Here is a 26485-nt window from a genome sequence, read left to right as displayed (position 1 = left end):
ATGCGTGTCGCTAATGGCTAACGTCTAACGTCTAACCTCTGATTGCCCCCAAAAAAGAAAAATGAAAGAGAAATGATTTGCGGTCGTTCGTTGTTGTAAATGGAAATGATGTGTGAAAACCATTTGCATGTCAAGATGAACACAAAACCAAAAAGAAAAATGCTCGTTATATCAAATGACAAGTGACAAATGTGTAAACGATGGTCATATGCTCTACATAAATACGGGCTTGGGTATTATTTGATGATAATTTAAATGGACCCATAGCTGATAAGCCAAATCTTAATTCAATTTCACTAAGCTATTGTGTAAGACATAACCATCTCTTTTGAGCAGGTCAGTTAATTAAAAAAAAACTAGTCTACAGAGCTTGATCAACAGATACCTCTTAATTAGATAGCTGATTTGCTGATAGTAGTTGCAGTTGATCAATAATATGTCAGGTTATATTATAAGTCAATTTGAAGGTTGAATCGAAAATATTGGGTCTCTTATGGCATTCTGAAGTAAATAGATATTGATATTCGCGAAACGGGAGCAGTTATCGATCAAATGTAATAAATTTGATATATATGAAGTATTTGAGAACTTATTAGCCGAATTTGAAGTCTCTACCTCTAGTCACTGAGATCGGCTTGTTTAGACAGACGCAGAGACAGACATGGCTCTATCGAATTTGCTGTTGAGCATGATCAAAAATATATATACTGTATTGGGCCAGAAAGGCTTCTTTCTGCCTTCTTATTACATAACTTTGCAAAACTTCTTTATGCCCATTTTAATGTGTTCAGGCATATTCAATTCCAGAAATGTATTTTAAATTAACTTGGCTATTTTCGCCTTGGCAGTAAGTTTTTTTTTCTCATGAAATGCATATGCATTATTGCATAATAGACCAAGGGAAGACTGAAATGAATTATATATCTGTTTTGTATTTAAAGGTATCACCTTAGGTAAAAGCTGCTTTAGTTAAACCTGCTTAATACTCTTAACTTTAAAATATCAACTTTTTGTCTACATCTCAAGTTTCAGCTATCATATATATATATATATATCGCACTTAATTATAATCGTAAGAGAGCTGTTCTTTCATTTCCTTATGCCGTGTAGCTTATCAGTGACGCGTTTTCCGGCTTTCCTGCCCTATCGCAACTATTGCCAACTAAAGTCCGAGTGCAGTGCAAAAAATCAAAAGAAAAGAAAAAAGTGCAAAGGTTTTTTTTTTCTTTATTACTTATTTTCATACTGGAATTGGGCATGCAAAATTTTGTATTCAATTCGAATGGGTTGTTGCATTTTTTATGAGTTTTCCCACGTTGTGCGTGCGGCGCGCGGGAAAATATTAAACTTAAACAGTTTTCATGTCTATTTTACTCTCGCACTGTCTCTCACAGGCTCTTTCTTCAGTTAACAGCTTTGAAATGCGATTTGAAAGCCGTTCAAAGTTGTTGTTATTATTGCTGTTGCTGTTGTTGTTGTTGTTGTTGCATGTCTCAGTTTTTTTGCATGATTTCTGGTTAAAATGCAAAACTTAGTTGCAATAAATATGTATGTATATGCATGGGGTTGCCTGCCAAACAATGTGGAGGAAAACGGCAACCCAAAACTGACGAGCGGATGCACAAAGCACCAACAAAAATACAAGCAACAACTGCAACAACAAAAAGAGCGCAGCCCCCACCTAAAAACGAGGCAACAACAACCATTTCACAATTAGCTGGCAACAATTTTTATTTGCTTATTTTTTTGGGTTTATTGGCCATCGACTACTCCATTTCCCCCACGACTGACTGCTGTTGCCCCTCTTGTGGCACACAGTGGCTGTCCGTGCAACAAATGAGGCACTGATAAATATTATTAGCGCAGTTGCTCGGTTCACTGGCTCTGCCCCTGCCCCTGCCCCTGCCACATTTGCGGCCATAATCGCAATTTATTTAAATGCAACCGAGTCTAGCGGGGCATGTCGCAAGGAGGGAGACAAGCATGGTTGCAGTAGCTCTGGCTGCAATTGCTGCTGCTGGTGCTGCTGCTGCTGCTGCCCCGCCAACCGGTGGCAAGCAGTCCACAATTAATATCGACATTTTAACACTTAGCGCTGACTTATTGCATCTTTTAGTTTTCAAGATTGCTATTATCAATGGGGCAGACAGGCAACGGAACGGAATCAGCCAAATTGCCAAATGGCCAATAGCCAGTGGACACTGTGAACAGTGGCCAATGTTGACTGCCCGTTGGCTGTTGGTGGTCCCGACTCCCATGCTCTTCATATCATATCAATAAAAACGGTAACGAGTACGTCAATTGCGGCAACTTTTTACTTTGTCTTTCTTTTTTGTTTTTTTTTTTTGGTTTTTGGTCGCTTGTTTTTGTTTGAAGAAAAGCCATTTTTGTTTTTGGCGCTTTCGTTTTGAATTTTTCACAAATCACCTGCATTTCCTTTGCGGCTTGCTTTGCTGCGAGTTAATGTGCGGATAATTTTACTACTCAAAGATGACATCAAAAAATGTCGCATAAAAATAAATTTTAAATGTGAGTAAAGAAATTATCAAAAATGTTTAAAACGAATGCAGTTTGTGAAAACTAAATAAAGAAAAGTTGACTTTAATTAAGCTAAAGCAGCAACATCATTTATAAAGCGAAATTCATGAATAAAACTCAAGTCTTAAACTCCATAAGCTCTCCCTGAGCACGGATCGCGAATGGATTCGAAATATATTGGAGTATATATTCAAAATAACACAAAAAAAAAGAAAAACACTTGATCTGGAGTCAGTTGTTTTGCCTTGAAATCGATTAAATTGCTGCCTGATCAGTTCAAGTCCCTCAGGCAAAATCTTGTTGTCCTAATAAGCAAATCAAGCTTCAACCTCTTTTTTTTTCTTTTGTATATGATCTCTCAATTTAAGTGCTTAGTTATGACTAATTTGAAAAGATTAAGCTGATATTACATATGGGTACCGTTACAAATTACTCAATTTAAATCAATAAAAGAGCGCAGCGCAGCGCCACAACTCAACTCAACTCGACTCGACTCGACTCAACTGCTCAACAAGAAATATCCAGGTGACCCTCATTCCCATGCCCAAAACCCATAAGCCCATAACAAATTCAATTTTCATATAGCCATTGTTGGATGTGCCCTAAAGACAGAGAGCCACCTACCGCTTCAATGGCTGCATACGAATGCCAGATCAATGTCGGCCTCAATGGCTGCTGCTGCTGCTGCTGCGTATTGTGGCCGAGCAGGCGCAGGCGAGCATATTGCTTCATGAATAGTTTCCAGATTACATAAGACATCTTGCTTGCTTGCAACGCGGAGACGGGCGACTGCAACTCATAAAGATCGATGCGGGCAGCACAAGATATCCACATGCAAATTGTATGCGTGCCTTGCTTCGACGACTGCTGCTGCCAGGAAACCGTCTCCCGACTCATGAGCCGAAGAAGGAAGGGGAGGGTGGGGGGGATCCCTCTCCGCTTGATCCACAGGGGAATCGCTTAATGCGTAGTTTGTGTTGCGTTTATTGTTTTCATAAATAAAGAAAATAAAGGCTGCCAGGGACTCGACTCGATTCAGCCCGACTCGAAATTTGTCGGCTTACATTATTATTATTATTGCTTATTATTATGGCAATGGCGATTCACTTTACAAAAGACAGATTCACTTCATTTTTCACAAAACAAAACACACACACAAAAACCAACAAAGGCACCAGGTTGCACCGAGCGGGATGATGGGGGGGACGAAGGGGCTGCTGAGACAGTCGGCTTAGTGATTTTTGTATTATTTTAATATTTATTTACATTTGAGCATTTTGCATAACGCGCGGGTCACGACGGAAATCGTCGACTGGCAATTTATCAATACATAGTTGTTTTATTTTTTATTTTTTGTCTCGTTTCTGTTTTGGTTTAGCTTGTAGCCTAGGGTAAAAGACGGAGCCAGAAAGGTTCAGGTCCAGCTACGTGCAATGTGCGAGGGGCCAAAATAAAGTATACAAAAAAAAAACACAACCACAAAATGAAAAACGCGCCAAAAAATCAAAACGCGCACAAATTTTTGCGGGAGGCGTACGCGATTCCAGCGACGAGATCAATAGGAAAAATAATATAAAAAAAAGCAAAGAAAATAAATAAAAACGCGACCGGCAGTTGAGTCGAAATCATTGGCAGGGCCTGCCTGACACTGGTAAGGCAAGCTGAGACTGAATACTGGATAAACTGAGTACTGAGCACTGTGAATGCGATCTGTCCGCGTCTGTCCGGCGAAAAACAAGTTCAAAGCGTTTGCGGCGCTCGACTAAATTGAAATGAGCTGAGCGTCAAATGGAAAAGTCGCACATACATATTTTAGGGGGTGCACAACATACACACACACACACGTGCAGATACACACCTATATCTGTAGACACACACAGACACTCGCCCATTCGCAGGCTTGAATGATTTTCCATGCGTGCGAACGATTTTCAATGTGAATCCACTGAAAAGCGAATGAATCGCTGAGCGCTTGAATTGATTGAATACCACTCAGTCAAATTCAAAATTAAATACACTAATCAACAATATAACTGATTGAAAATAAATATTAATTACTATCAATATATGAACATATATTGTCAAGCCAAATCGTCTAGTTAATCAAAGATTCTTTCTTTTAAAACTTTTAACTTTATCGATTGGTTATATTTATCTATTAAATAATACTAAAATAATGTAATAAAAAATACTTTATAATATATTTAACAACTTTAATTTTACTGAATATTCGTTTAGTATTTAAGTAAAGTTATTATTTAGTTATCCAATACTTGAACTTATATTTTCAAGCTAATCGTTTAGCTAATCAAAAATTCTTTCTCATAAAACTTTGAACTTTCGATTGGTTTTAATGTGCAATGTTAATCATAATATATTTAACAACTTTAATAGTTTAATAATACTTTTACACTGTTTACTTGTTACTAATTTTAATTGTGTTGCATAGTGATAAATGAATAGGCTGCACTACAAAAAAAAACACACCCACATTAAATGAAATGGGGGGAGAGGTATGTTATTTTATTGTTGGTCTGTTTTGCGTGTTCTGGTCTCTGTTTAATACTCCAAGTGTTTATTGTTTGCTTCACGTTTCTATCCCTACCTCGATCCGACATTGTTTGGCATAATTGCAAAGTGCCAAGAGCGCGCCACAAAACGACATCTGCCACCGCCTTGAACTTGGCAACACAAAAAAAAACCAGATACTCAATTTTAACATGTATTCCCCCTATATCTATATATATATATATATATATATGTGTGTGTGTTGACAGGCCTTTTGTCTACGGCAACCAAACGGTCGCCTTTGTGTGCCCCATTCTATGTGGTATTTGATGCGATTTCGATTATCGGCACATGCGATTTCTGTTTACGAGCCAAGCTGAAAGCCTTAAGTGCTGAGAAATAAACATTTGGACACACAGGATAAACATAATCAAAATATTTTTGCTATGCGCGATTCTAAATGCTCTCCAAACTATAAATTATTATTATAATAGTCATCTATATGGGAAACGTTGATCTACTTCTGAGAATTACAGCAACATCATAAATATAGAGATAGACTTAATGAATATTACATAATATTAAAATAAATTAAATAGTCATCTTGACACATTTGCAACTGCATTTCCGCGTGACTCAATTTATGATGTCAGCTGTAATTACTTCAACAATTATCTCATCTCGTACTACTGAACACAGATTTCGAAAACCGGAATTAAAGTTTAAGTTGTTAGTTAACAAATTACCCTTATATATACCCTGAATACCATACACTATCTGTGTGAGTGCAGTAGAAAACACTTTGATATTCCAGGGGCGTTGGCCTTTTACGTGTTGTGCCTGCAATGCGCATAGTTTTTGAGTAAATACGCCCAAAAAACTATTTCGAAATCGCACAAAATAATTGCCAAAAAAAAGAAACTCATAAAATCAAACAAAAAAAACTTTCATAAAATTCGCATAAATTTTGATTTCTAACAATGCGGCTCGAAATTTAAGTTCGTTTAGCTTGAATAATGATAAGCGCCCCGAACTGTTTTTCAAACTGACAGCGATAATCGCTCAAGTCGAGAACAACAAACAACAGGGCAACAGGAACATGCAAAATAGCAACAACAACAACAACAAGTAGAACATGGCCGGGGCAGTGGACACACCTTCCTGGTGTGGCATGGCCTATGAGGAGAGTTGCGAGTATTTAGCAAATAAAAGCGGAAACGGAACAAAAAGCGTCGCAGACACTTTTTGACTACGTCACGGTTAACAAAAAGGTCAGGAGGCAATTGGGGGTGGCTTCTGCTGAGTAACTTTTTGAGAAATTGAACTCTGTCACGCCAATGCAAAAGTAGTTTTAACCCTTCATTTTTGCTCGATTCACAGGAAAAACAAAATTAGCCACAAATTACGCTGAAAATTATTGACTTTAATTGAATTTTTGGCCAGTGTAGCGCAATTAATTGATTTCAACAGAAATTTCAACGACAAAAATCAATTAAGCTTTTAGATGCATGCTTGCATTGTTGTTGTATCTGCTGTTGAGAGTTGACCCAATTTGCACCCAGGACACTCACCCTCCGCTGCTGCTGCTGTTGACGTCGACGCGGCAGCGCAAATCGCTTTTTAATCCACTTGAGCGTCGTTTGGCGACTGCGTGTTAGCGACATACTGCAAAAGCTCCAAATGTGCAGGATCAGAACGAGAACGGAATGCAGCCAAGCGACGCACTCCTCTCGCGTTGGCAGACGAAACATTAAGAACAAGAACAACACTCTCTAGCGGCTGGTAGCAGCAACAACAGTCTCATCACTTTTTGAAACTTGAAGCTTTTGTGTGTTTTCTGTAAACACTTTCTTTTCGTAGTCGCACTTTTGATTGATTGGCAGGGGGGTGGTGGAGGAGGAGGAACAGGGTGGCGACGTATTCAATAATTATATATTGGCAATGGACGCGACGCGGACAGCGTTGTTACTTCAGTTGCGTTTGTTGTTTGACTGTTGAGAATGCGGTCGCATTTGCCGCTACTGTGACAGTGACGATGACGGCGGCAGCGACGGCAACGACGACAACGACATCGCTGACTGCGAGAGCGGCTTAGACTGAGACCGAGAGTGTTTGTTGTTGTCACCAATATTATTGTTGTTGTTGTTGTTGGTATAGTTTTTGCTATTGTTGATATCGTTGCTCTGCGTTTTGTTTATAACTTGTGTGCGTGTGTGGAGACCAAGAAAGTGTATAAATAATGCAATAAGCAATAGCGCAGCAGTAACAAAAAAACGACAAAAAAACCCGAAACCTTAAACGGCACTTTTTTGCAGTCAGCGCACATCGCACTTCAAAGCCGACGTCGCTGCTGCTGCCGGTGCTGTTGCTGTTGCTGTCTCATTTTAGCCCAGCCCTTCGCTGCCGAAACTGAAACTGAGCTTTGCACTCAATTTGATTGTCCACAACAACAGCATACCACTAAATGCATGCGAAGGAAGCTTTTGTTGTTTTTGTTGTTATTAGCGCTGTCAAGGTGTTGCTGTTATAATAGGCCGATGCACAGTGGTTGCTTTTCATAAAGTAGAATACTGAAAATTGACTTTTATACATAATTTACTTATATAAGAAATTTACAATGAAAAATGTACTTGAATCAAAATACAAATATTAAATCTATTTTTAGTCATAGGTTCATTCTACTAGCATTTACAAAAACAATAAGTAAATTGCTAAATATATTATGTGTGCTTATTTGGAAATTTACAAATCATGTATTTAGCACCACAGTGCCTCGAGGCATGTGTGGTTAATTCTAATTTACTCCCTGAAAGAGAGAGAGAGGAGAAAGAGAACGCGCGAGCAGAGAACGAAAACAAAAGCTCAACATACAAGTGCAATTTGTGCAGTTCGTAGAAGAGGAAGCAGCAACAGTAACAGAAGCCCAAAAGCTTTATCGGTACTTCTTCTTCGTGTTTATCATTGTTATTGTTATTTACTTTAGCTCACGTTGCCAATGCACTTTATTGTTGTACTACATGTCGTTGTTATAACAGTTATTTATTTATTTATGCTAATGTTGCTCTCGACAACGACGACGCCGCCGTCGCCATCGACGCTGACGTTGCATTGTCTAGAATGAGAACAGCAACAACAACAAATACAAGTGGCACTCACGCGACAAAGCCCATAAATAAAGTATTCTCATAGTTATCAGTGTATGTGTTTGGGCATGTTTGCGTGTGTGTGGTGTACGATATTCGAGTACGATATTTATTTACTTGCTAAAGAAAGTGCACTGTGCATCAGCATTTTTTTGGGCTCTTTTCGATTCTTTCCCATCGCTGTGAAAATAATGAAAAAATTCTCAACGCGTTTCCCCAGTGTTGCCACACAGATCACGAAGGTGGCTGCTACACAGCTGATTCATGTGGTGCCTGTTTCTTGGTATCTGCCGCAGATGTCGCCGCTGGGCACTATGACAGAGAAGTACGTGCTACGTGCCACTTCCAAATGAATACTATGCTTGTGATTTTTATGGCACCCAAGTCAATTTTGTGTAAATTTATCGTGAAATTTTCTGGTACGGTTTCTGGTGTAGTTTTCACCTTTAACAGAAATTCATTTCTCGGATATTACAATAAGTACAGAAAAATATATAAGGAAAATATTTCAGAGGCCTAGTAAGCTTCATAAGTCAGAATTCGTGTAATTTTTAAAAGTTAAATTTTCAAGTATTCAAAAGACGAATACAAATCAGAACCTTTCCACACTTGCTGAATTTTCAACAAATTGAGAGAATATATATACATTTCCATCGAACTCCATTATGAATAGTGAAAACCCGGCTGATTGTGAGCCGGAGATGGAATGCGAGGTAAAGTCCGAGATGTGTCAAATAATATCCAGTTCTGATTTTATGGAATCGACGGACAAGCTGAAATCCACGTCCGAAACTCGTTTCAAGCACAATGCGGGCTCGTGGAAATTCGAGAGTGTTGGCGGCTTCTTTCTGGCCACGGAGGATGTGAGCAAGTTGTCCCTGAGGAAGCAGGAGCAGGTGCTCATCCGTGATCTGATTTATGCCTTTTCGGGTGTACCCTCATCGCACATTCAACCAGAAATATCGCTCGATGAGATTCCCTATCTGACCACCGAGCATATTGATAAGGTGCACTTCAAGATCGATGAACGTTTCACTGGAGCCTTTCGCACGCTGGCCAACGAGCTGCTACCGCTGATTGGCTACTACATCAGTGTGCAGAGCTTCATCGAGGAGACCAGCTTGACGCGGAACTGCAGCCGTTTCCTGGGCAATGCCTTGCAGAAGGACATGCAACAGTACTTTGAGTTCCAGGCAACGCTCGAGACGCAACTGAACGAGCAGAAACTGAATCTCCGCCAGCTGGTGCAGCAAGTGCGTCCCTGGCTGCCCACCATGCAATCCTTTGCGAGTCTCACGAGTCGCGTCCGTCGCCTGGAACCCAATTCGGCCCAATTGCTCTCGCTGATCGATGAGCAGCAGCAGCATTTCAAATCGGAGCGCCTGAGGCAACTGATCACGGATATCTCTCGCTACTACATGACCATGGTGCAGCTGTGGACACAGAAGGGCATCATTTACGATGTGCGTGGCGAGTTCTTCATTGAGGACACCAGTGCGAATGCGATGAGCAGCACTCTGCTCTCGCCCAAACAATGTTGCCACGCCTACTGGGCGCAACGATATCGCCTGCACGTGGACAGGTTGCCCACTTTTCTGGAACCGCTCGCTGAGCGCATTCTGCTGGCGGGCAAATATCTGAATGTGTTGCGACAGTGCAATGTGCACATGAATCTGATGCAGGAGACGCTCATCTATGTGCCCAAGGAGATGGAGGAGGCACCTCACGAGCAGCTCATACGCAGCTCGTATCAGTTGCCGGCGCGCAAGCTCCTGGAAGTCCTTGTGCAGGAGCAGTTGGCGGAGCACTTACAGAATCTGCAAGATTACTTTCTATTGCAGGAGCGGAATTTTATCGATGCTTTGCTGGCGAAATGTGCCCAGCAGTTGGAGCAAAATGTGGACAACTTGCAGCCGGAGAAGCTGCAGAGAATCACACAAGATGCGCTCCAGTTGAGCAGCAATCCGCACAAGCATTTGCTGCGCTGCCAACTAATGGATTGCGATGTGGCCACCCAGCTGGGCAATAGACTAAAGCAAAAATTGATTACCAGAGAGGCATCCAGTGAAATGGACACACCTAGCAGTCAGCTGTCGGAGCAGCTCACCCTTTGTGGCTATGAGGCATTCACGTTGCGCTACGAGCCCAAGTGGCCCATTAGTCTGGTCATTCACGAGGCACCCCTGGAGCAGTTGCAGCTGCTGCATCGCGTCCTCTTCTATCTGCGCTATGTGCAGCACCAGTTCCAATCTGCTTGCCACGCTGGCGTCATTCCCAATTTACGTGCCTCCGAGCTGCGTCGACGCATGATTGAGTGTATTGAGCAGCTGGAACAGCATATGATCATGGATGTGGTGCAGCCACGCTGGCAGAAGCTGCTGCTGGTTGTGCAGCAGGCGCAGCTGGTGGATGAGGTGCTGCAACACTTCCAAAGCACATTGGATCAGTGCCTGTTGCTGTGTCTGCTCTGTGAGCCTGTCATCTTTGTGCGCTCCTTGTTCATCTTGGGCCAACAGTGCCTCAACTACAGCAGTTTCATGGAGCAGCAGGCAACTAGTGCCGACTTCGATGCGGGTGTCCTCGAATACGAGGAGCAGTTCAATAGTCAGCTAAGTGATATCCTCGATCTCATCACTGATCTTGCCCGACCGGGCAGCAATTGCGGCAATGAGGAGCGTGCATCCTGCAAACAGTTGGTGCAGCGCCTCGAAAGCATCGGCAAAGATTTGCGCTAGGAAAACTGAATTTATTTTAGTTTTACATAACTTTCATTTAATTATTGTTTTGACTTCAACCTAACACAAGTCATGCCAAATTAGCCGTGTGCCACAAAAAAAGAAAATCTTGAAGGTTTGCCTACGCATAATGCCAAACTGTCAGCGGACAACATTGCTAATGATGCTGTTGCAAGTTGCAAGCAGAGCGTAATAACTGAATATAACCAGAGAATATAGTTGGGAGTGTGCATGACTAAAATTCTCGTAAATTAGACACAACAATTGAACAAACAAATTTGGGTTATTTGAAAAATAAAAATTAATATTACGAATGTAGTAAAATTGACAAATGTTGTTCACTAAAATTTAAAAAGAAAAACAAAAAGCCTAACCCACTTAGGGTCCGCAACATTCCAATTCAGGCCAACACTTGAAGTCTTAACTTTTTCTTAGCTGTTGCACACAATGGGCGTGAATAATTGATGTGTGTGTGTGTGTGTGCGAGTGAGTTTAATTTGTGGCCAGTTCGACTATTTATGCAGAGTCACGGCAACATCGTATGGATGCAACGCATGCATCAAGGCATCTCTCCGATTTGCATAGCATCGTAAATTATTTTAAATGGCGGCAAAACGATTTTAATGTTCGCAACTCGCTCCAACTTCGGCACTTGCTGTTTGAATGGCTAACCGCAGCTGTCCGTCCTCACGGCCTGCCTGTCTGCCCATCCTTTCCAACAATTTCAATTCAAAGGCCAATTGTTATGTAAATGTACAAAATGAACTTGCAGCCAGTTTGCAGTTGCCTCACGCAACGTTATGCACAAAGTATTTATAAATAAATAATGAAAACCAGGCAAGAATACTCTAGGCTAGCACATACTCTGTTATCGACTACTTTTAAGTCTACTTTAATTTAGAGTAAGCTTGTTTCTTATATTAGTACACTTTTTTTTATTATCTTCTGCTATTGGAAATTGGTCTTCAGAAATCAAAGAGATAATTTAAAATGCTTTCTAAAATAAATCAACATTTTTTATATAAGTTTATCACTTCAAGAATCATATCGAAAATTAAAGTGATTTGTTACACAACATAAAGGGTATTTAAACTATGCGCAGCTAAATTCACATGCAGATATTAGCATTTTTTGCACAGTGTATTAAAATGCAATTCGAAAAGTAACGAATAAAAAGTAAAAAGGCGAGCGGCGAGCGGCGAGCGGCGATATATTAAAAAATATCACTTGGCTGTGCATTAAGGACAACAACAGGTGGTCTCGATCATGTGCTGACGCTGCTGATGATGGCAATGATGACGACGACGATTATCATCATGATGATGACGCAACCTTAAAATGCTGGCCGGCGGCAACACGACCACAGCCAATCGTAGCCAATAATAATGGTCGCAAAATTATTGTAAAGTTCAGATCCATTGCTGCTAAAATGTATATCATTACGTGCTTACATTTACCTCTACCCTCCAATCATCCTCTCCCCCTTTTACCCACATCTCTGTTTGTGGCTGGAATTGAGCTGTGTCCAGTTGAGCTGTTGGACAGTTTGCCATTGATATGTGCATTAAGCCAGCAGCAGCTGATGGGCAGCCGGCTGAGTGCCGTGGGAAAGTGACGGCGGTTGCAGTGGCATCGACTGTGGTTGGGTCAGTGGCTGCCACTGCGACTGCGATTGCCACTCTGTCTGCAGCTCAGTTCATTAAACCTATGACACGCCCCGGGTAACCAGATGACTTCATTTGTGCGCCGCTTAGAAATGTCATTAACTTGAACTCGCGCCGTTTTGTGGCGGAAGTTCAGCGTCAAGGTTCAATGCACGTTTAATTAAGATACAATTTATTTGGCAATGGCCAAAAAGCGAAACTGCAAACAATACACAAAAACCTATTGAATTCGTTTTGTTTTTCTTTTCCTTTTTTAACGAGTCGATGGCAGGCAATTCATAATATTTAAATTCCAATTCAAAATGTATTTATATATAGGTGAAGTATTACTCAAAATAGATTTGATTCGTATCTGTATCTTTTTGTGGTTACGTTTAATTAATTTGCTAGGCATTAGTATAAAAAATGAGCAATAATTTTTTGAAATGCGTTTCTGCCCACTGCCAAAATCTGTTACTAAAAAAGGAACACAACAACTGATGTTCTTGCTTAGCTTCATTAACTAAATATTCAAATACAATAATTACTCAATACTCTCGCGCTCCGGCTTCAGATACTCCACTTCCACATCCACCACGGATGTGGTGTCAGTGATGGGTTCTTTTTTGGGCAGCGGATACAGCTTGCGTCTGCTGTAGAGCAGATCGACGCCGAAATCGCATTCGAAGAGCTGATTGTCGCGCATCTTGTCCTGGTACCAGCGCAAGCGTTCCGTATTCCCGCCCAGAGATTGATCCAACAGCTGGCGACGCTGTCTGCCTCGTTCGAGTAGCTCAATATAGTCGAGGGATTTGAGGTCGGGAAAATTTTTTAGCTTTTTGAATGCCTCTTTTGACACTTCCTCATAGGTTGGCGACATTTCGATTGCACGCTTGACACGCTCCGCTATCATCTCACTGCGCTGCTTGTCCAGCACATCGGCGGGCAGGAGACGTGCCCGAATGCTTGCCAGATCGTCCTCAACGGTTTCCAGTAGCTTGGCATGCGACTGCTTTTTGGCCGTCTCATAGCTGAGCCGCTCCTTCTCCAGGGCCGTTTCGCGTGCCAGCTTCTCTGGATCCATTTGCTTGCGTGACATGAGAATTGTCATCATTCGATTGAGATTCAGTTCGTCAAACTTCTTGGCCATGCGTTCGTTGTAAGGTGCTCCAGCGAGTCCCTTCTTCTTGTCCCTGCAATGACGAATGGCTGGCTTTCAGTCTCAAGGATCATAACAGTCTATTGACTTACGTGTGTTCCTGTTCAGAATCGGATGTGCGTTTGCGAGTGTTTTGTTCTTCACGTTCCAAACGTTCCATTTCCTTGCGTGCCTCCTGTGCAGCCTCGCGTTTCGCCTCAATGATGTCCTTGTTGTTTTCATAATACTGTTTCTCCCAGGCTTTGATGCTCATCTTGCGCGTTATTTGTCGCGTCACATAATGCGTTAGTTTCTGCCAAGAAAATTTATATAGCTAAAATGATATTAGAGTCAGCTGGGATACTTACTTGCAGCTCGTTGTCCAGTGGCACGTCGAAGGTGTGCGGTAGTTTGACCATTCGGATGCTGCTGTTATAGTCGCCAATGCCCAGGATTTTGTTGGGCAGCGACGGACGATGCTCGGTGACAGCTGTGATGAGGCCGCCGCCAAGGATCTCAGTCAAAACTGGCGCATCGTCGCGAGCTAAAGCCAAGTTTAATTGATAAAAACAAAGCTCACATGCTGAACTGAACACCTACCCAAAATATCCCAAGCTTCGAGAATGCCATCCTTTCGCGTTAAATATAAGACAGCCGGACGTGACTCGCTCCAGGCAACCGCAGTCAGATCGCACGGACGCTTTCGCCAGATAATGGCCGAATCTGGATAGTCCTCCTTCCACAAGGCAAAGACCGTGCGTCCAATCGATGCAAATATTTCCGGGTAGAAGGGATTCTTGCTCATGGCGACAATGGGACCATCATGCACCATTGCAAACTGTGCAGAGCTGTTTACTTGTTCTCTAGCACCCGCCTCGCTATACATACCCTGCCACTCGACGCGTATGATGTTGCCGTAATAGGTGGACAGAATTAGGGATGGTCGCATTTCGGGCGGATCCTTGGCCTTCATCGTAATGGGATAGTTTGAGGGTGAGTTGTTGATCACCTTGGGCGCAGGTGTCTCAATGGTGAACACTGAAGAATCAGCCACAATCCCAGTTAGTGGCTCATTGTAGAATATGCTATATGTGGGCTTCATTATTTTGGACTTGTAAGGCGACTCGTTTTGGGTCAACTCTTTGGGCAGATTTTTACTGCGCTGGGCGTCCCGATCCATCTTTGCGGCCTCGCCATCCAAATTCCAGAAGGCGACGGTGCCATCAAAGGAACACGTGATGAAAAACTTGTGACGACTGCGCTTATCGGGATCATTAAACACCTTACCGAAATGATTCAAATAGAAATGTTTGCCCAGCCAATAGATACCAGTGATGGCGCCGTTCGGCGATTCCTCCAAGGGCGATATGTTTGCCGGCTCGACAACCACCTCCTCGTTGGTATCGAGCGTCCAGTTGAGATACTCACCGATTATTGCTCGATACTTGGCCTGCGCCGGCGTCAAATACTCCTCATCGTCTAGGTGCTCACAGCGACCCTGCAGATCCCAGACCACTAACAAACCATTCTGGCAGCCGCCAAGCAAAATGTCGCCATTGAATGGACAGAATGACAGTGTTGTCACCTCAAAGGGTGCCTCAAACTCCAGCTTATAGTTGAGATTATCAGCGAAACTCCAGAGCAGGACGGGATTCGGTTCGAGCACCGCACGTTGCACTGCGTTGACCTGATGTGTGGCAAGGTCTTCGGTTACGGGAGTGGTGAAAGCATATGAGACAGCAAGAAGTCCACTCAATTTGGGATACCAAGCAGTGGTGGCCACAAAGCGTTTGTCACTCTTCGAGATATTGGCAAAGCAGATGAACTCCTGCAGATATGGATTAGTGTAGTGCACCATTTGTGTGTTGGATATCAACTGATAATCGTTGCTGCGTGTTGAATGATTGATTAAATGACTGAGGTAAGCGACAAGAGTTGCCTAGAAAACCCACCGATAGCTATCGATCTGATTGAAATCGAGTGTGTCCAGCAGCAGCTTCATTTGCTCGGACATCTCGTGCGGTGGCTTCGGCTTTGGCTCCTCTTTGGCCGGTGTGCCGGGCCTACTTTTCTGTTCGCCCTCCTCCTCCTCCACCTCCGATTCGTCCAGCTCGAGATCTAAACGTGCATCACTTAAGCAGGCACTAACAGCAGGAGTAGAATAACTCAGTAACTCACCTGCATCATCTAATTCGTAGAGATACTGCGACCAGGCATTTGAGGGAAACGTTGGATTTGTCTGCTGCTCCCGCTGAATGCAGGCTGGAGCGGACTGGACGCCGACAGAGATTCGACGCCTGGTGATATTATCGTACTTGACATCATCCTTCGGGAGTAGCTCGATAACGCCATCGCGCACATCGCGAGCCAGGCGATAGGAAAAGGCAATGTGTCGAGGCTGCTGTATGGGATAGACACTCTGGATCTCTACATCGACGGGCTCCTCGCGGAATCGCTCCACCATTACGGACATCTCGTTCTCGGTGCCCATGCTGACCCAGCGACGCGGCTTCATGCGCAGACGTCGCTGCATGCGCCAGCGCTCGAAAGCCTCCATATTCTGTATGATGCCCATTGCCAATTTCGTATCCTTGCTGGTAATGTAGAAGATGAAGGGATCACCCTCTGGTGGTTCCTCCTCCGATTCGGTGAGTGTGGGACAATAGCCAATTAACACATAATGTTCCGGATTGAAGCCCTTGAAAAGCTTGAGGAGATCAGCTGAATTCTCCAGCTCCTCGAAGAGCACATCGCGCAGATCCTTGAACTGCACCTGCCGCCACGGAAATTCCTGTGTCACATTGACACCCACCTGAATTTTCAGTGCCTTTTGCACGCTTGCGCTGCGGAATGTGTGAGAATGGATTGTTGGGATTGGAATGGATTGGGCATTGGCAGCATTGGACATATTGCTCTTTAAGCTTACGTGACCATAACCCTCTGGCAGCTGTTCAGTGAGAGGAGGGTGCGCCATGATTCATGCACATTGAACAGCCTTGATAAATCGGGGACATCTTCATCTGAGTCGGGCTGCATAAACTTTTTGATATAGGGCCGTCGCTTATGGACGCCTCCCGGTTCGATGCCAAACTCCGCATCTACAGCAAAATCCACATTTTCTTCCATGTCGTATATTGTATCAGTTGAGTTTTTGAACACAAATCGAAATGTTTTTCATTTCTCGTTGTTGTTGTTTACTTAACTTTTTGACATTTCTCACTGTGTGCCAGGGCAATAACTGAGCATGCGTCGATTTGGTTTTCTCCCCTGGAATTGGCATTGGCATGGATACGTGTTGCATCTATGGCAACTTATTTCTATGGAACGCACTCTAATTAAAATAAGTAGAAACATTTTAACTCATTTACATGCGTTGCCAGTTCAGGACTTGGCCATTTTTCATTGAAACAATTTTTGAGTGGGTGATTGTTGGCAATGGTCTTCTTTTTGCTTTGCTGTTGGTGTTGCTTTTGTTGTTGCTGCATTTCACATCATTATCTTTGACCAAATACGGAACTATGCGCAGCAGAGAAAAAACACACACACACAACGCAATTGTGTGTCAGTCACAGAGGCTTCAAAAAAGCGCTGGCAGAAAATATGTGTTTTTCTTGTGGATCGTGTTGCGGCAGCCTGGACATGATCTGTGGCTCATTGGCTGGTGGTTGGCTGGTTGGCTGCCAGTCGTTTGGGCCCGGCAGTTCAATAAACGATGGAAAGCATTGGCTGACTCTGCCTTTGCCTCTGCCTCTGCCTCTGCCTGTGTCTGTGGCTCTGCTACGCAATCGAAATCGAAAGTTCTGTGATGGACAGCTGCAGTGCAGTGCAGCATATGGGGCCGCCGTTGATGTCAATGCACCACCAAAGTGGTGCCATGTCTACAGCAACTGACACACATTTAATGGATGCACGTCGCTCACTTTCCATTTTCATGGCGCATTCTGGGCGCAACTTTCGATTTTAAACGCAATTTATGCACCTGTCAGCTGATAACTTGCACCTCCGATTAGCCGCAGTCAAAAGGAGTCGCCGCCGCCGCTGCTGCTGCTGCTGTTGCCGCTGTTGCAAATAAATCAACCGACAAATTGTTGACAAAACATTTCGTAATTTAAATAAAGAAAAAAAAAACAGAAGAAATATACAGACACAAACGCGACAAACTACCGATAGTCGCCGCCCGATAGTTAGGCAGCCAGTAACATAACAAAATGCCAGTCCAAATCCCAGTCCCAGTCCCAGCCCCAGTCCAAGCCCAAAGACCCAAAGACAAAACAAACAACTTCCTCATCCGCAGCCAGGCACCCAGCACCCAAGACAGCAGCAGGCACAACAATGACAACGACCAGGAGCTCGGACTGATAATTTTTTTGATTGTGCGCCGAGCGAGCAGCTCATATGCAAAGTGACTCCAAAGGCGGACCCCCAAAACAAAGACAAGGGGGCAGCCCATACATGCGACTGACTCTCCCCCCTTGACCTTATTGACAACAGTGGCCGAGCCGTTGACTGAAGACAAAAGAGTGCCAGTTGAGACATCAAATACGTGATACTCTTTCTAAGCTACAAATATGAGTGGAGTGTCATGAACAGAAAAATGAACACATATAACATATTAATATTAGACATTGTTGATCTGGTGCCTTTTGTCAAATAAATATACACATATGTATATGCCATTCTACATAAATAGTAGATAAATACTTTTCATACGCTTCCAACTTGAATTCATTTAAAGCAAGGTATTCATTCATATACAAAGTTGAAGTTCAAACGTGTTCACATTTCATTTTCATATTCAAAGCTCCTTAAATAAAGTGAAGAAACCAGTTGATTAATCTTACAATAAAATACTCAAGTATTTATACAGTCATAATTATTTATCTGACAAATATCTGCCGTTGTATTTGAACTGTTTGCAACATGCTTGCAACAGGAGTAATTTAGAGAGTTGAATATCACAAGATGGTAACAATATATAAATCTGTAAGATTACGATATGCCTGTCACAAACATCATAAGAAATTATTAGATACTCGAGCAGTAAAATAACAAAACCAAAGTCGAGAGCCAATCCAGGGGCTGGGTTAAGTTGAGGCAGCAGCGGCAGCAGCAGCAGCAACAGCAACAGCAGCAGCAGCAACAGCAACAGCAGCAGCATAATCGCAGCAGTCAGCAGGCAGTTGTACAACTGGCGACAAAATGTTGCATGTTTGTGGCTGTCACCAGCGACCACAGCCTGTTGGCTGCCTGCGCCATGCCCCCACGTTGCCTGCCGCCTGTTGTTGCCTGTTGCCAGCAATATATGCAAAAAGGTGCTAAAAAGATCACAGGCAGCGATTTATCTTCATTTGCATTTGACGTCGTTGGCTGTGTGTCAAAAAGGTGTTAAGTGCCACACAGCCACAGTTTTTGCCACAACCAGAGTTGCCACGTTTGTCGCTGCGGCGCCACCGCTTTTGATGACAACCGACAGCAACGGTAGTCGAAGCGCATAATTTTCGATATTTTATAACTGTTGCGGTAGCCGAAAAATGGCTGTTCACCGGCACATCAATCCAATCGACCGACCGCCCAATAAGGCAAAGCCCCCCCGAAGCACCGTTATTAGCAGCGGGCCAAATTGGACAAACAGCAGCAGCAACAACAGCAACAGCAGCAACAACAGCAACAACAGCAACAGTGGCAACACACAACAGTTCAAAACAATGCCCACTTCTAGGCAGAGCTTAGAGATAGTCGCACCGATAAAAGGGACATGAAATTCAAATTTGAGTGCCAAAGTGCTGCAAATTTAGTTTGCCGCACTTATCAGCGAGTGAAATTTGCCAAAAAAATAAAAATAAAATAAAATAGAAACGGCTTCCGTATTACGACGTTTTGTGAATTATGTGAGAAATTTGTTAGTGGGCTAAATACTTTACTGATTTAAATCCCACCACATTGGGCACTCTCTCAATCGGGCTCTGGTTTTTCTGGTACAACGTGGCGTATGCGCAACAGACGACGAATAAAAACACTGCCAGACTAGACTAGGAGGGACTGGATTACAGCTGGATATTGGGGCCACCCATGGAGTGTTCCATTAAGGACCGCCACAAATGGCGATTTGTGATAAAGGCAATCAATTAAGATAAAGTCGGATTTGAGAGAATTTTATAGATTTCGGCAAAGTAGCGCGAAAATGCTACCAAAAATGCTGAAAATGTTTTTTTAGGCTTTTATTATTAATAAACACGCGAACAGTAAGCGAATTAAATTGGTTGCAATTTATATAGATGTGATTTTTATGAGAAATAATCAAGAATGAAATGGTTGAATGAAGTCTTAATTTACTCATCACGCCAATTATAATATTATTTTGTTAAACAAAAAGCATTACGAATGAGATATGCTTATTGAATTGAATACTGAATAGTTGAATTTAGCCATGAGTTCGAATATTTCTGATTGATATTAGCCAAAGCTAATTCCATATTAACCTAAGAGTGACTAAAAGACTTTCCCCTTTGGTGGTAATCCGTAAAGGTAAATCTGTAAATTAGAATTCACATGTGCCACAAGTAGCTGCCGCATCGAATTGCCGTTGCAGTTGCCGTATGGCAGTTGCAATCCTCTTCTGGCTGTTGACAATGATAATCCCTGCAAAAATATGCGCACAAATTAAGTATCCAAAGTGAGGCGATCCAAACCGATATCCGTGGCGATGGCGATGGCAATGGCGGATTTGTTCGGTGGCGGTGGTGCTTAGTGGTTGTGGCCCCGTCCATTGTTGGCATATTTAAAGTTGTAAAATAGCGAAAAACACGTTTGACCGACATTCGTGACCAAAGTACGGCTGCTGTGGCTAATGCTCGGGCCCCTGGAACTTACCAGCCAGCACCAGGATTTCAATTTCGATTTCCATTTCGCTTTGGCCGGCGACAAATGTGCTACGTCTGTCCATCTGTCCCCGTTTGGTCCCCGCACCAGGCAATTGACCGTGTGACTACTTTAGCAAATGAAAATGGTTAGAAAAAAAAGGTTTTATTTTGTTTTTATTTGGTTTTTTTTTTCTTCATTTCTTAAGCAAAGCGCCAAAGCCAAAACATAATTTATGATGCACTTTTGTGGGGCTTGGGCTCCAGGTATTGCATTGTGACAGCCTGTGTGACTCATGTGGTGCTTGGGTGCTGTTTCATACTAGCTAGCTGGGTACTGGGCGAACTCGTCGCCAGGTGTCGCTCACCATTCAACAAAAGTAAAAGCGAGATAGAAAAAAAGAAGAAAAACACAACAAATGAAAATGAAAACCCAGGTCCAACAAGTAGACCCTAAATTGTGGCGCATTTGATATTTATGATGGTCTTTCGTTTTAGCTTTTAATCACATGTGAAAAATACGACAACGAGTATAAGTTGTGAGTGCCACCAGGGTGCACTGACCTCAACCTCAACCTACGTAGTTCAGTACATCAGCAGCAGCAGCAGTAGCAGCAGCAGCAGCGGCAGCGGCTACTGTATTATTTGTGGTGAAAATCCCTCGTGCTCTCCAGTTAACTATGTTAAACAGCGAAATCTGACTCAGGCTCAAGCTCTGGCACAGGCACAGGCGCAGGCGCATGACTCCCGACGACAGCGGCATCAAGATAAAACCGCATGACATACGGCGACAAGAAGCTACCAACGCCAGCCGACGACCAGCAGCAGCAGCAGCACCACCAGCAGGAGGCGACAAGGAGTAGAAGGAGGCGTAGACGTAGCCAGCCCAGCAGCAGTCAGCGGCGTCATCGTCATCGTCATCGTCATCACCAAACATTTGGCCACAGCTCTTGTTGTTATTGTTATTGTTGCTGTTTTTGTTATTGTTGTTGTTTTTGTTGTTAAGAGCCCAAATTTGGTCAAACGTGCAAAATGTTAGCCGCACGCTGTCAAACTTTTTGGCATGGAAAGCGAAATTTAGCGTTTTGGCTTAAGTCTATTGACTTTGGCTGCTGCTTCAATCCTCCAACCTTCCCTCGCTTTCTTTGCTGCTGCGGCTGAGGTAATCATTGAGGCTGACAGAAAACAAGAATCGCAAGAATTATGCTTCTGAAAATCGAAAGTAAATCACCATGAAACGGTTACATAATGTCATAATAAAGTTATATAAAAGTTCCAAGGTCCTTCTATAGATTTATTTTAATTCAGAAAGGGAAATTTTAATCATAACTCATAATTCATAACTAAAAATATATTGACTTGAAGAGAGCTTTGTAAATAAGACGAACATTTTTGTTTACGTTTTCACATTAATAATTGACTTGGCACTTAAAAATATATATATTCATTTCTTGTTACATAGCTAGTATATTATTATATGTCATAATTTTGAACAATATATCTCCTACATACATATTTCAAATACTAAGATTTATAAATACGATTTTTATTGCATACTATAAAGATGGACTATTAAAATTGCAAATATTTTAAGGCTTTGGTGGAAGGTGTGATTTCAAATAATAATATTATATTGCATCCCAAAAGATAATAAAAAAAAGTTATTGCCATAAGAAAAATATTAAGCTGTCGCTATTAAAATGTACTTTCGTTTGAACACCTAACAAAATGGTTAAGGTTTTAAATTATCTTTTTATAATTCGTCATGTTTTTTATTTCATTGAATGCAAATGTTGTTGCCACTCGTCGCATGACGTCATGGGAACTGTGTGTTGCATAGATAAAAAGCCAGTTGTGGTAATGGGGCAACAACAGTATCAACGTAAATATTAACAACGGCCTACGCGGCGCATGTGTAATCAATCACATGGCCAACACTCGGGTTGTGGCTGCAGCAATGTGTTTGCAGCACGGGGCAGAGGTAGAGGCCAAGGCAGAAGCCACAGGGCGTTGCCAATGTTGATGGTTGCCGCAGTGTCAGGGGCATAGACCGGCGCGTCGGCTGCATTTGCCACTTGTTGCGGTTAATGTTGCCGGTGCGTTGACGTTGCTGTTGCTGTTGCTGCTGTTGTTATTGTTGTTGCTGTTTTAGTTATTATTGTTGTTGTAGTTGCTGAAATTGTGTAGCCTTAGAAGGCGTAATTACATTTTCATTGCGAGTCGCAAGCTGCAGGTGCAGTTGCAGTTGCAGTAGAAGTTGCAGTTGCAGTTGCATGTGCGTCTGGTTATAAAAAGAAAAACTCCCATGAAAAATACATAACAAATTAAAGCCAATTTCCGTAAAGCAAAAATTTATATTGTCCACCGCCCACGGCTAGTTTAATGATTAATTTTCCCAGCCAATTGCCCAAGCACTTTGACAATGACAATAAAACTAAAATAGTGGGCTGAGAATGCCTCTGCTGCTGCTGCTGTTGCTGTTGTTGCTCTTGTTGCTGCACACTAAATCGAAATCAATCTACAATTTTAATTTACAATTTTATTTGGCCAGCACTCGCATGAAACGTTAAGGCGATAAACATCGCTATGCACGACTCCAGCCCCCAGCCAAACCAAATAAACGCCAGAAGTGATCTTGGCCAGGCCCAAACGGTCTGCAAATCGGCAAATCAAGCGAAACCAAACCAAACCAAACCAAACCACACAGAAACACTGACATTTTGCTGGGTGTGTTTTATGCCCGCACACAAGAATAAAATAGCAGCAACAACAACAGCAACAGCAACGACAAGCAATAATAAAAAAGGTCAACGGGCTGCAATCAAAATAACTCAAAATAACTCAATTTTCGGGAGCAATTAAAATGGCTGGCGCTGCTGATCTGCCGCAAGCCGATAAAAGCCCACACATCGATCGTTGGCGGTAAACTTGTAACATTTGTCTGTGGCGCCAAATAAATATATAAAAAAACAGAAACAAAAAAAAAAACGAAAAATAAATATCAAATTGTAGGTAGCAGAAAGAAAGAAAGAAAGAAAAAATTGCAAGTAATTAATAGTCAATAATAAAAGATTACGTATACGCATACGTGATTTTGTGGCCCGACAGTCGAAGCAATTAATTTGCTCATCGATTTTGCTTGACCGCTCATCTTGGCCTTTCCTGATACCACCAACAATAGCGGAGGAGCAGGCGGTGCGGAGTGGCGTCAGAGGAGCGCCAGAAGGTGGAGGCACATTACACCAGGCTTCACCTCACCCGCAACGAAAGTTGGCGAATTCTTGGCTTGTTTTCAGTGAAATGAAAAGTGAAATTACTTATTATTAATGAAATTAATATATAAGCATGTTTTGGGTGCGTGTACTCGTATATACATATATGTGTGACAGCGACACGTACATATGTTAAATCATAAAAAAAAAGACGACGATAAATAAAAACCTCCACTTCAGCTCGAGCATCAGCTCCAGCTTCGGGCCAGGCCGGGCCAGGCCAGGCCATTCCATGGAACACGTTTCGGCCTGCCAGCATCACAGATAAAAATGCTTTGGCTCTGGCCCCAGCATTAAAAAGTTCACTTTCGTTTGTGTCCAAAAAACAGCTACGCTGTACATGTGGCATGTGGATGTGGATGAGGATGCTGATGCCGATGCCGATGTCGCTGTCGATGTGGATGTGCATCTGCTCTCAGTACTCTCCATTTGTATGATAATGAACACGTAAAAATTGCGCAAAACCAGTCGCTGAACACACCAAAAATCATTGCAAATTGTCGCGGATGCTCAAGCAGCTGTCCCACTGCCAAAACTGATAGCCTGCCCCACTTCAGTTCCATTCAAGTTGCCAGTTGCCAGCTTGCCAGTTTGCCAGTTGCCAGTGAACCCAATTTAAGGTTTATGTAGTGTCCAATGCGCCAGTGACAAACTGACTGCCGCCACAAATGAAGGTCGCAGCATTGTCAGCCAAATGTGTTATGATGAAATATGATCCCGATTCCCGATTATCGCATGTTAATGCCATCAGCAGCAGATGACTCGAACAGATAGTAGACCTCCACTAATTAGTCAGTTTGTTTGCAAAGAAAAACATTCATAAATGTATCTAATAATCGGTTGCATAATGAAACCACAAAGGTTTCTAGTTTCTTGGAAATGTCACGTGTGTAAATTACACAATAATACAATAAACGACAGCCGGAAAATAAAATAATATATTTGCTTGCTTAAATCGAAATACATCAAATCTTTAAGTGTTTGTTAACAGAAAACTCTTCATTTGAATATTTATAAATATTGCACTTTTCTGTATGTACAAAATTCATATTAAATAAATATTTATATCTATTCATTTTACTCTCTTTCACTTATCTGCCCCAGGATAGCCTCAATTTTTGCAAATTGTATTTACAAAATAGTGCATGTTGATCGTAAATAACGCTCAATTACAGAGCTTAATTTGGATTAATGGTATTAATGAATTACACGTTATAAAAAAAGAAATAAGTGATACAATTTCCAAACGGAGAGGGTGGGCGGGGGCACGAATGCGAGCTCTTTGCAAGTGGAAATCACATTACAAATGTTATACAAAATTCACGTAATTTTCAATTTCCTTGTGTCCTTTTTAATTAAAACATAAATATTTATATGGAATATTTCACATTTCGACCATGCCACGAGTACGAGTCATGGAAATTAATTCGGCAAATAAATAATAAAATCATTTACAATATAATTGCAACGAGCCTGAAAACACTTTCACCTTCGCCACGATGGCTGTGAGACCAACCGCCTTGGCTGTCTGATGATTTGGCGAGGGATTGTGGTGGAGGAGGGGGTGGTAGGCGAAACGAGGGCGGCACTCAGTTGTTGCCGGTGTTATTTATGCTTTGTGGGTGTTCAACATGCAGTGTTTTGAGTCTTTACCACAGTTTTTATTGTTGCAATTGCAGTTGTTGCTCTTGTTGGCCAGTCGCGCCACTTGGCATAAACATATTTATGTATGAAACATTAAAAATCTTTATGACATACAAGTGACTGCAATTAGCCAATGCCAAGAAACGAAACGAACACAACAAAGCAAACAACAAAATGCTGAATCAAACAACTGTAGTACTGTGTATTTTCCACTTTGATTTGACGTATCAATTTGAAGCGGATCTATAAAACACACCCAGTCAAGTCAACAACTACTCCGAGGTACAAACTAAGCCATTGCATAATAATTGCTAAGATCCCAAAGAATCTAACATTTTCACCTGCAAATAGTATGACAGTTGTTGATATATCGGCACTGAGAAATCATTAATTGTTTGATTAGCCCGAAGCACATACATAAAACATGACTAAGATGATAATAATGGTTATGATTGGGAACCGTCTGATTGGCAAAAAAAAATATATATATTTCTTAAAAGTTGCGCGCACTGTGGAACAGAACTCTCTTCAATATTGGAAATAGAACTGACTTCCAAAAAATATTGCAATGAAAAACAGTTAATTTAAATGCGACTACGATGATAAATATATTCCAAAAGATTTCTGTTATTTGTTGCAACGAAATTTACGATATTAGTTCGAAAAAAATACATTTAAAGTGAAGCAATAAAATTTATTAGGCATTTGTCTCTCACTCTAAGCAATTGTGTATTAATTGTGTATTTTGTATGACTATTAAATGTAATACAATTTTTTCTTTATTTAATTTACAAAACTACTGGTTTTTATTATTGAACTATTAAAACTAATGATTGTAATTATTTCAATAGTTACTTTTATTAGACATATACAAACAAATACAAACAAATTTTGTGTATATTATTTCTTTTCCAATATTGGTGTTGCATTTAATTTTGAATACTGTGAGCCAGTGTAGTCGGAAGGCTGGCTGTTTAGCGGCTTAACTGGAGGCGCATAACTCATAA

The 26485-nt window shown here is 42.0% G+C and overlaps 3 protein-coding genes across 3 annotated transcripts in view; 1 reads left to right on the top strand and 2 right to left on the bottom strand.

The window, feature by feature from the left end:
- LOC6558490 overlaps positions 1 to 7163 on the bottom strand; it is a 47846-nt gene extending 40683 nt beyond the window's left edge. Inside the window, exon 1 of the mRNA XM_032741168.2 lies at positions 6618 to 7163. Within this exon, the coding sequence (XP_032597059.2) occupies positions 6618 to 6797 (180 nt within the window). The 5' untranslated portion in view covers positions 6798 to 7163. The remainder of the gene's footprint in view (positions 1 to 6617) is intronic.
- Positions 7164 to 8854: 1691 nt separating this feature from the next.
- Positions 8855 to 10924, top strand: LOC6558733 (gamma-tubulin complex component 2 homolog). Its single transcript, XM_001984641.2, has one exon. The coding sequence runs from the start codon at positions 8855 to 8857 to the stop codon at positions 10922 to 10924; it is 2070 nt and encodes a 689-aa protein (XP_001984677.2).
- Positions 10925 to 13065: 2141 nt separating this feature from the next.
- On the bottom strand, positions 13066 to 16896 carry LOC6557885 (dynein axonemal intermediate chain 3). The gene is made up of 7 exons (XM_001984642.3): positions 16632 to 16896; positions 15884 to 16548; positions 15658 to 15823; positions 14306 to 15594; positions 14074 to 14249; positions 13819 to 14018; positions 13066 to 13760 (listed from the first exon to the last, which is right to left on the bottom strand). The coding sequence occupies exons 1-7, from the start codon at positions 16829 to 16831 to the stop codon at positions 13112 to 13114; spliced, it is 3345 nt and encodes a 1114-aa protein (XP_001984678.1). The 5' UTR covers positions 16832 to 16896; the 3' UTR covers positions 13066 to 13111.
- Positions 16897 to 26485: the final 9589 nt, after the last annotated feature.

This window comes from Drosophila grimshawi, unplaced genomic scaffold (genome assembly GCF_018153295.1).
Source record: "Drosophila grimshawi isolate 15287-2541.00 unplaced genomic scaffold, ASM1815329v1 contig_44, whole genome shotgun sequence".
In the NCBI taxonomy this organism is placed as follows: Eukaryota; Metazoa; Arthropoda; class Insecta; order Diptera; family Drosophilidae; genus Drosophila; species Drosophila grimshawi.
The sequence above is the reverse complement of the archived record's forward strand: the minus strand, read 5'-3'. Positions and strand labels throughout refer to the sequence as shown.